The sequence below is a fragment of the Lipotes vexillifer genome, unplaced genomic scaffold (genome assembly GCF_000442215.2).
Source record: "Lipotes vexillifer unplaced genomic scaffold, Lipotes_vexillifer_v1.1 scaffold575, whole genome shotgun sequence".
Taxonomy (NCBI): domain Eukaryota; kingdom Metazoa; phylum Chordata; class Mammalia; order Artiodactyla; family Lipotidae; genus Lipotes; species Lipotes vexillifer.
Genome location: NW_006780198.1, coordinates 752742 through 761761, shown reverse-complemented (window position 1 = coordinate 761761; position 9020 = coordinate 752742). Strand labels below are relative to the sequence as shown.

The following is a 9020-nucleotide window of genomic DNA, read 5'->3' as shown; positions in this document are numbered from 1 at the left end:
TTTTTTTTGCCGTACGTGGGCCTCTCACTGCTGTGGCCTCTCCCGTTGCGGAGCACAGCCTCCGGACGCGCAGGCTCAGCGGCCATGGCTCACAGGCCCAGCCGCTCCGCGGCATGTGGGATCCTCCTGGACCGGGGCACGAATCCGTGTCCCCTGCATCAGCAGGCGGACTCTCAACCACTGCACCACCAGGGAAGCCCCCTCTTTGGGAGTTTTTAAGCGAGAAAACGAAGGTCTGTGGTCAGGGGAGAACCGTCTGACTCAGTAATTGAGAATGCCGGGGGAATCCTCATGACTGAATGGGATTCACAGCCACCGAGGATGGAGTGGATGCTGGTTCTGTGCTCCCCCATTAGCGTGGCCTCCCAGATGTCCCTCTGCTCTGCCACTCAACCCGTTCCCTCCTCCCTCCCTCTCACTAGCTGTGTGGCCTTGGCCAAGCTGTCTCACCTCTCTGGAGTCCCTGCCTGGTGCCGCCCTCCTGGCTGGGGCTCCCAGGGGACCGCGGGGGTGAGAGGCTTTGCATCCCGTGAGGTGCCCTCCGTGGACTCTTGCCCGGGTGACCCGCCCTCCTCCATCTGTTTACCATGTTGCAGCTTCGACAAAAAGGGGGATGTGCATTACCTGATCAAGTGGAAAGACCTGCCCTACGACCAGTGCACCTGGGAGATTGACGACATTGACATCCCCTACTATGACAACCTGAAGCAGGCCTACTGGGGCCACAGGTGGGCCACGGTGGGGCCCCTGGGCGGGGCCTCCCACCCCCCACCCCCCACCCCCCACCGGCCTGAGCTCTGCTCTCATCATCCCGTGCTGTTTCCCAGGGAATTGATGCTGGGGGAGGACGCCAGGCTGCCCAAGAGGCTGGTCAAGAAGGGCAAGAAGCTGAAGGACGACAAACAGGAGAAGCCCCCGGACACGCCCATCGTGGATGTGAGCGGGGAGGGGCCCCGGGGTGGGGTTGCCAGGGCCTCCACCGAGGCTTGGCTGTGGAGGAGGGTAGGGTCTCCGGAGGTCTCCGGAGAACTCGTACTGCGGGTCTATGCACACGGAGCCGCAACTGCGCAGGAGGGGGCTCTGCGGCTCAGTCAGGGACAAGGGTGACAGGACCGATCCCTTCCCCGCAGGGGAGGGCTCACACCCTGGGGTCTGGGTCCCCCAGCCTCATGCAGAGCGGCAGCTCCTGGGGGACAGAGCGATTTGAAGGATGGGTCACCAGTGCACAGACTGTGGAGCAGATAGTCTCTACTCAGCGCAGCTCATGAAATTGCATTCCTTTAGTTGAGCTAACTCCAAGCACTTAAATCAAAAAGTGTGTTTCCTACTTCAGGAACATAATTGCTGATTTGCATTATACACCGTTCTTATCTGTTCAGGGGCAGGAGACCCACAACTTGCCCCGGAGCTTTGAGCCCATCGGGGAGTGGAAGGTTGACTATTATTCATTTAGCAAACTTCTCTGGGTGTCTGCTAGCACCTGGCCCTGGGCTGGCCCTGGGGGAACAAGGCCCTGCCCCCTGTTTCACGAAGTGCTCATCTTCCAAGGGCCCGTGGTGGGTACACACAGAAGTGGGGGATCGGCTTGAGACTGTGGGATGCCAGGGAAAGGTGAATGGGTCTGATACATCAGGAGGACTTCATGGGGGAGGTGGCCCCGAGCTGCAGGATAAAAGAGGTGATGTTCAGGATCAGGCACCCTGGGCATGCATCCAACAAATATTGCATAAGTGCTCACTGTGTCCTGGTCACTGTATGGGACTCAGAGGAGCAGGTCACCAGTATGGTGACCACAAGCTGAGCTTAAAGTCAGAGAATCCAACACTTGGTAAACTGCCCTGATAGGAGAAGTATAGGGTCGACGAGGGAGGGCGTGGTGGGAACACCTAAGCCAGGCCAGGAGTCAGGGAGGACTTCCTGGAGGAAGAGGCATTCCAGCTGTGACCTGAAGGATGAATAAGTTAGCAGGGCTGAGAGGAGTGGGAAGAGTACTCCAGTCATAAGGAACTGCGTGTGCAAAGGCCTGGGGGGTGGGCCCTGGTGGCCCAGGATCCAGGGTACGTCTGAACCTCTGCCTCCTTGCAGCCCACGGTCAAGTTTGACAAGCAGCCGTGGTACATCGACTCCACGGGCGGCACACTGCACCCGTACCAGCTGGAGGGCCTTAACTGGCTGCGCTTTTCCTGGGCCCAGGGCACCGACACCATCCTGGCCGATGAGATGGGTCTGGGCAAGACAGTGCAGACCATCGTCTTCCTCTACTCCCTGTACAAGGAGGTTTGAGGCCCAGGCTGGGCGGTTGGGGAGGGGTAGCCAGTGCTGGCTGTGGGCCGGCAGCCTCAGCGCATCCGTCTCCCTCCCCAGGGCCACTCCAAGGGGCCCTACCTGGTCAGTGCGCCCCTGTCCACCATCATCAACTGGGAACGTGAGTTTGAGATGTGGGCGCCTGACTTCTACGTGGTCACCTACACGGGGGACAAGGAGAGCCGCTCTGTGATCCGGGAGAATGAGTTTTCGTTTGAGGACAATGCCATTCGGAGTGGGAAGAAGGTATTCCGGATGAAGGTGAGCACTCCTGACCCCGGGGACCCTGCACAGGTGCCCAGTCTGCCCTGGGGGCCGCAGGGGCCCTGCAGTCCATCTGGGGTCTCTTCTCTCGGGCCCTGGTGGAGGTAGGTAGTAGCTGGCATGGAGCTCCTCTTGAGGCAGTTACCTGCTGTATCCATGTCCTGGGGCAAAGAACCATAAACAGGGTGGCGGTGGGGCTGAAAACAGCAACAGAATTTATCCTCTCACTGTTCTGGAGGCCAGGAGTCCAAGATCCAGCTGTCGGCGGGGTCCTGCTGCCCCTGAAGCTCTGGGGGAGTACCCTTCCGCGCCTCTTCCAGCATCTGGTGGCTGCAGGCGTTCCTTGGCTGTCCTTGGTTTGCAACTGTATCACTTGGGTTTCTGCCTCTGTTGTCATGTGGCCGTCTCCCCTGTGTGTCTCTGTCTCCTCTTCTTATAAAGACACCCACCCTAATCCAGGATGACCTCATTTTAACTAATTACACCTGCAAAGACCCTAGCTCCAAAAAAGGTCATATTCTGAGGTTTTGGGTGGATGTGGATCTTGAGGGGACACGATTCTACCCAGTCCACCAGCTGTGTGACCTCTGGCAAGTCACTTAGCCTCTCTCTGCTTCAGAATTTTCTCAGCAAAATGGAGATAACAGACCCAGTCTAGAGTTGTGGAGGGTTGAATGAATAAGCATTAGGCAGGGCCGCTCAGACTTCCCTGTGCCCCCGGGTCAGCAGGGGCCTTGTTGAAGGGCAGGTTCTGATCCCGCAGCTCTGGGGTGGGTCCTGACAGAGTCCCAGATGATGTGCATGCTTCTGATTCTCAGGCTGCACTCTGAGAATCGAGGACACAAAGCACTCAGTACTTCCCGCGCCTGGCACGCGGGGGCACTCAGGCAGTCTTGGCGCCCTCACGTGCTACCTGCAGTGCTGGGGGCTGGCGGATCACCTCCAGCCTCCCCAGGGTTCCTCACCTCGGCTTTCTCCCTCGTCTGGGGATAGTCGTGGCCCCAGGAGATGCTCAGTAACTATTTGTGTGGGTTTGTTTTTTTTGGCTGCGCCGCGCGGCTTGTGGGAATCTTAGTTCCCTGACCCAAGATTGAACCCCGGGCTATGGCAGTGAAAGCGCTGAGTCCTAACTACTGAACCGCCAGGGAATTCTCAATAACTATTTGTTGAATGAGGGAATGACTTAGTGATTCCAGAGGGATGGGCCTGTGGGCCTATCAGTCACAGAAACAACTTCTGAGCTCACCCTGGGGTCCTGCGATGGGCTGGGTGCTTTGCTGACTCAGCTTTTTTTTTTTGTTTGTTTTTTAAAGAAGATGTTGGGGGTAGGAGTTTATTAATTAATTAATTTATTTTTGCTGTGTTGCATCTTTGTTTCTGTGCGAGGGCTTTCTCTAGTTGTGGCAAGCGGGGGGCCACTCTTCATCGCGGTGTGCGGGCCTCTCACTATCGCGGCTTCTCTTGTGGCGGAGCACAGGCTCCAGATGCACGCAGGCTCAGTAGTTGTGGCTCACGGGCCTAGTTGCTCCGCGGCATGTGGGATCCTCCCAGACCAGGGCTCGAACCCGTGTTCCCTGCATTAGCAGGCAGATTCTCAACCACTGCACCACCAGGGAAGCCCTCAGCTTTTTAATTTACTTTATTTTTTAAAATTGTAGGAAAATACACATAAAGTGTATCATCTTAACCATTTTTACAAGTACGGTTCGTGGACATCAAGTACGTTTATACTGCTGTGCAGCCATCACCCCCATCTCCAGAGCTGCTCATCTTGTAAAACTGAAACTCTGTCCCCATTAAACACTAACTTCCACCAGCCCCTGGCAACCTCCTACTTTTGGTCTCTGAATTTGTTTATTCTTGGTGCTTCATGTAAGTGGAATCATACAGTATTTGTCCTTTTGTGTCTGGCTCATTTCACTCAGCACGTTGTAGCATGTGTCAGGATTTCTTTCCTTTATAAGACTGGATAACATTCCATCATGTGAATAGACCACCTTTTGTTTATCCATTCATCTGCCCGTGGACACTTGAGTGTTTCTACCTTTTGGTTCTTGTGAATAATGCTATGAACATAGGTGTGCAGAAATATTCATTCAACTCCCTGCTTTCACTTCTTCTGGGTCTATATCCAGAATTGGAAATGCTGGATCGCATGGCAATTCTATGTGTAATTTTGTTTGTTTGTTTTTGTTTTTATATTATTTTTTTAAAATTTTATTGGCGTATAGTTGATTTACAATGTTGTCTTCGTTTCAGGTGTACAGCAAAGTGACTCAGTTATCCATATACATATATCCATTCTCTTTTAGATTCTTTCCCCATATAGGTCATTACAGAGTATTGAGTAGAGTCCCTGTGCTATACAGTAGGTCCTTATTAGTTATCTATTTCATATACAGTAGTGTGTATATGTCAATCCCAGTCTCCCAATTTATCCCTCCCCCTGTTTTTCCCCATAACCATAAGTCTGTTTTCTACATCTGTGACTCTGTTTCTCTCTTGTAAAAAAGGTTCATTTGTACCAGTTTTTTAGATTCCACATATAAGCGGTATCATATGATATTTGTCTTTGTCTGACTTACTTCACTCAGCATGACAATTTCTAGGTCCATCCATGTTGCTGTGAATGGCATTGTTTCATTCTTTTTTATGGCTGAGTAATATTCCGTTGTATGTATGTACCACATCTTCTTTGTCCATTCATCTGTTGATGGAAACTTACATTGTTTCCATGTCTTGGCTCTTGTAAATAGTGCTGCAGTGAACACTGGGGTGCATGTGTCTTTCCTAATTATGCTTTTCTTCGGATATATGCCCAGGAGTGGGATTGCTGGATCATATGGTAGCTCTATTTTTATAGTTGTTTTTTTTTTTTTTTGCGGTACGCAGGCCTCTCACTGTTGTGGCCTCTCCCGTTGCGGAGCACAGGCTCCGGACGTGCAGGCTCAGCGGCCATGGCTCACGGGCCCAGCCGCCCCGCGGCACGTGGGATCCTCCCGGACCGGGGCACGAACCTGCGTCCCCTGCATCAGCAGGCAGACTCCCAGCCCCTGTGCCACCAGGGAAGCCCTATTTTTATAGTTTTTTTAAGCAATCTCCATACTGTTCTCCGTAATATGTGTAATTTTTTTTTTTGTGGTACGTGGGCCTCTCACTGTTGTGGCCTCTCCCGTTGCGGAGCACAGGCTCCGGACGCGCAGGCTCAGCGGCCATGGCTCACGGGCCCAGCCGCTCCGTGGCGTGTGGGATCTTCCCGGACCGGGGCCCGAACCCGTGTCCCCTGCATCGGCAGGCGGACTCTCAACCACTGCACCATCAGGGAAGCCCTATGTGTAATTTTTTGAGGAACAGACTTGCCCTTTTAATTCTTGTGGCGTTCCTCCTATAGACAGTATTGCTCCGTTTTTACAGGTGAGGCGACTGAGGCTTGAGGAGGTTAATTACCTTGACCAGGGTCTAGCCCAAAAGAGCAGGGCCGGTGCACACCCAGGTGCCGCCTACAGGCTCCTCTCTGCCTCTCTCAGCCCTTCCTGGGCCTCAGCTGGCCCCTTTGCTCAGTGGCCTGTGTCTTCCTCTCAGTCCCAGGGCTCCCTGGGCTCTCTGGGGGTCCTCTCCACACTCCCCCTCGCCCCTTCGTCTCTGGAGACCCTGACCTGCTACTCTCCCAGCTCTCCCCCCAGACGCCTCCCTTTCCCTCCAGAAAGAAGTGCAGATCAAATTCCATGTCCTGCTCACCTCCTACGAGCTCATCACCATCGACCAGGCCATCCTGGGCTCCATCGAGTGGGCCTGCCTCGTGGTGGATGAGGCCCACCGGCTCAAGAACAACCAGTCCAAGGTAGGAAGAGCTGACCGCTGGCTCCGGTGCTCCCTGGAGGGGCCGGCCTCCTGGTGCCCCCTGACAGGCCCCCTGTCCCCCCCTCCCCAAGTTCTTTAGGGTCTTGAACAGCTATAAGATCGATTACAAGCTGCTGCTGACGGGGACCCCCCTTCAGAACAACCTGGAGGAGCTCTTCCACCTGCTCAATTTCCTGACTCCAGAGAGGTTCAAGTGAGCCGGGGGGGCCGGCTGGGGAGCCGGGGTGGGGGGCAGCCAGCGAAGAGGGGCCAGTGCCCGTCTCGGCTCTGGGGCTGCTCGCTGGACCTCGGTTTCCTCATCGGTAACGTGCGAGTGTTAGCAGTGCGCTGGGCCGTGCCGAGCCCCTGGGAAACACCTGCTGCTGCTAATCCTGCCATTTTCCCTCAGCTCTGCCCCTGAAGACCCCGGGGGTCCTCCTGGGTTCCTGTCCCTCCCCCACACCACTGGCCTATCCCTGTCCCTCCACAAAGATTGAAGTGACCACATGGGGGGCGGCGATGGGAGGCAGAAGGCTGGGGTGGTGGTGGTGGAGACGGGGGTGAAGACAGAGCTCCGGCCTTCTTGTCTTCATCTGACCCCTCAGTTTCCTACTCAGGGGATTCAGGGTGGAGAATGCTGATTCTGGAATCAGGAGATGTGGATTCGAGGGCAGGCTGGACTGTATAACCTTGGGCACAGTTTCCTTATCTGCGATATGGCTAAGAGTCCTAGAGACTGCATGTCCAGGACAGCTTTGAGGACAGGAAGGCATCCTGTGTGGCTGAGACAGCTGCGATGGGTGGGGGTGACACAGGCTTAGACAGAGACTGGAAGGACACCTAGGGCAGGGCCAGGGCTCCGTGGCCCACCAGCCAGCCTGCCCTGTGACAGGCCTGCCCTGTGACCCTCTGGCAGGTGGCCGGGGGCGGGCTGACTGGCCCGCTCCCCCACCCCAATCCTGGTTCCCTTTGCAGAGGGCTTTGGCCTGCTACAGGCTGTCATCCCAGCTTTTTCTTGCAGCAACCTGGAGGGCTTCCTGGAGGAGTTTGCCGACATCTCCAAGGAAGACCAGATCAAGAAGCTGCATGACCTGCTGGGGCCGCACATGCTAAGGCGGCTCAAGGCTGATGTATTCAAGAACATGCCGGCCAAGACCGAGCTGATCGTCCGCGTGGAACTGAGCCAGATGCAGAAGTGAGCAGCCTGCCCCGTGTCCCCTGGGCTTGTCTTCTAGATCAGAAGGGCCTGACCTGGCCTTCCTGGGCTGCTGACCCGGGTGGGTGGTAGGGCCTTTCGGCCCCGCCCAGGCCTCAACTCACCTTTTGCACATACTTGCTTTTTGGGGCCTCTTAGATTTCAGTGGCCAGGGTTGGGGCTGCCTGGGTCCTTGCACTGTCCCCCAGCAACCTGCTGGGCAGCGCCAGGCCTGTGGCTTCACCTCTCGGGGCTCCCCGTGGTCTTTCTGTTACTGGTACTAGGGCAGCAGCCCCCAGGCTCCCCGCAGAGCAGAGTGCCCTCTCGGAGGCTGGCGTGGCCAGGTGTCCCCAGCTTGCCTTTCCTCCTTCCTCTGGCAGGAAGTATTATAAGTTCATCCTCACGCGGAACTTCGAGGCGCTGAACTCCAAGGGGGGCGGGAACCAGGTGTCGCTGCTCAACATCATGATGGATCTGAAGAAGTGTTGCAACCACCCTTACCTCTTCCCAGTGGCCGCTGTGGTAGGTCCCCGTGGCCGCCACCGTGGCTGCCGTGATAGGTGCCCTTGACCACCATGGTGAGCGCCTGAGGCTGCCGCGGAAGGGCCTGAGGCCGTGGTAGGTGCATGCGGCTGTGTCGTGGTGGGTTTTCTGTGGCCCTCGTGGCAAGCATCTGTGGCCACCATGGTGCCCCTGGCTGCTGGGGCAGGTGCTCAGGCCCTCAGCTGCCAATCCTCCCTGAGATTGAGGATTTGGAGGTGATATGGGTCCCCGCTGTGCCAGAAGTATCTGAAAACCTCCCTCTGTCCACTGCTCAGCCAGGCCCTCTCCTTCTCTGGACCCCTCCTCGTGACCATAAAGTAATGGGGGCATCGGGGCACCACAGAATCCGCCCCCCCCAGGCCAGGATTCTGAGGGCTGACCTGGCAGTCGGGGAGGCCTGGGTGGGGCCCCCAGGTGATCTGATGTGCAGCCCTGGGTGAGAGCATGGACTCCCAGTCAGACCCCCGGCTGTAGTCCTGTGGTCTCAGGACAGTCAGTGGTCCTCTTGGGGCCCCAGGTTTATCCTCTATGAAGTGGGGACAGTAACAGCCAGACCAGAAAGTCCACGTCAGTGCCCTTGGCGAGAGCTCGGCACAGCGGTGCTCACTGCGATCACGGCTATTCTGGTTCTAATTTAAACGCTCCACGGTTTACACCTTGCCCCTCCCCCATCCCTGCCCCCAAACAAGAAGACCAATGCAGAGTTAGGCGTGGAGGCCGTGCTGTGGGTGACCCAGACTCAGCCAACCCCAGGCTGATCTCACCATGGTGGCCCAGCAGAGGCCTTTGGGCTAAGGTTCTGCCCAGCTGGGGGGCCGGGTTGGCCTTGCCTGGATGTGCCCTGCAGTGACTGCAGAGGCCAGGCCACATTCCT

At 56.3% G+C, this 9020-nt stretch overlaps 1 protein-coding gene across 1 annotated transcript in view; it reads left to right on the top strand.

The window, feature by feature from the left end:
- The window catches only part of CHD5 (chromodomain helicase DNA binding protein 5), a 53332-nt gene that overhangs the window by 20710 nt on the left and 23602 nt on the right, over nucleotides 1-9020 (top strand). The window contains exons 11-18 of the mRNA XM_007453281.1: nucleotides 597-728; nucleotides 828-936; nucleotides 2086-2277; nucleotides 2365-2565; nucleotides 6272-6409; nucleotides 6501-6622; nucleotides 7430-7603; nucleotides 7984-8125. Of these exons, the coding sequence (XP_007453343.1) occupies nucleotides 597-728; nucleotides 828-936; nucleotides 2086-2277; nucleotides 2365-2565; nucleotides 6272-6409; nucleotides 6501-6622; nucleotides 7430-7603; nucleotides 7984-8125 (1210 nt within the window). The remainder of the gene's footprint in view (nucleotides 1-596; nucleotides 729-827; nucleotides 937-2085; nucleotides 2278-2364; nucleotides 2566-6271; nucleotides 6410-6500; nucleotides 6623-7429; nucleotides 7604-7983; nucleotides 8126-9020) is intronic.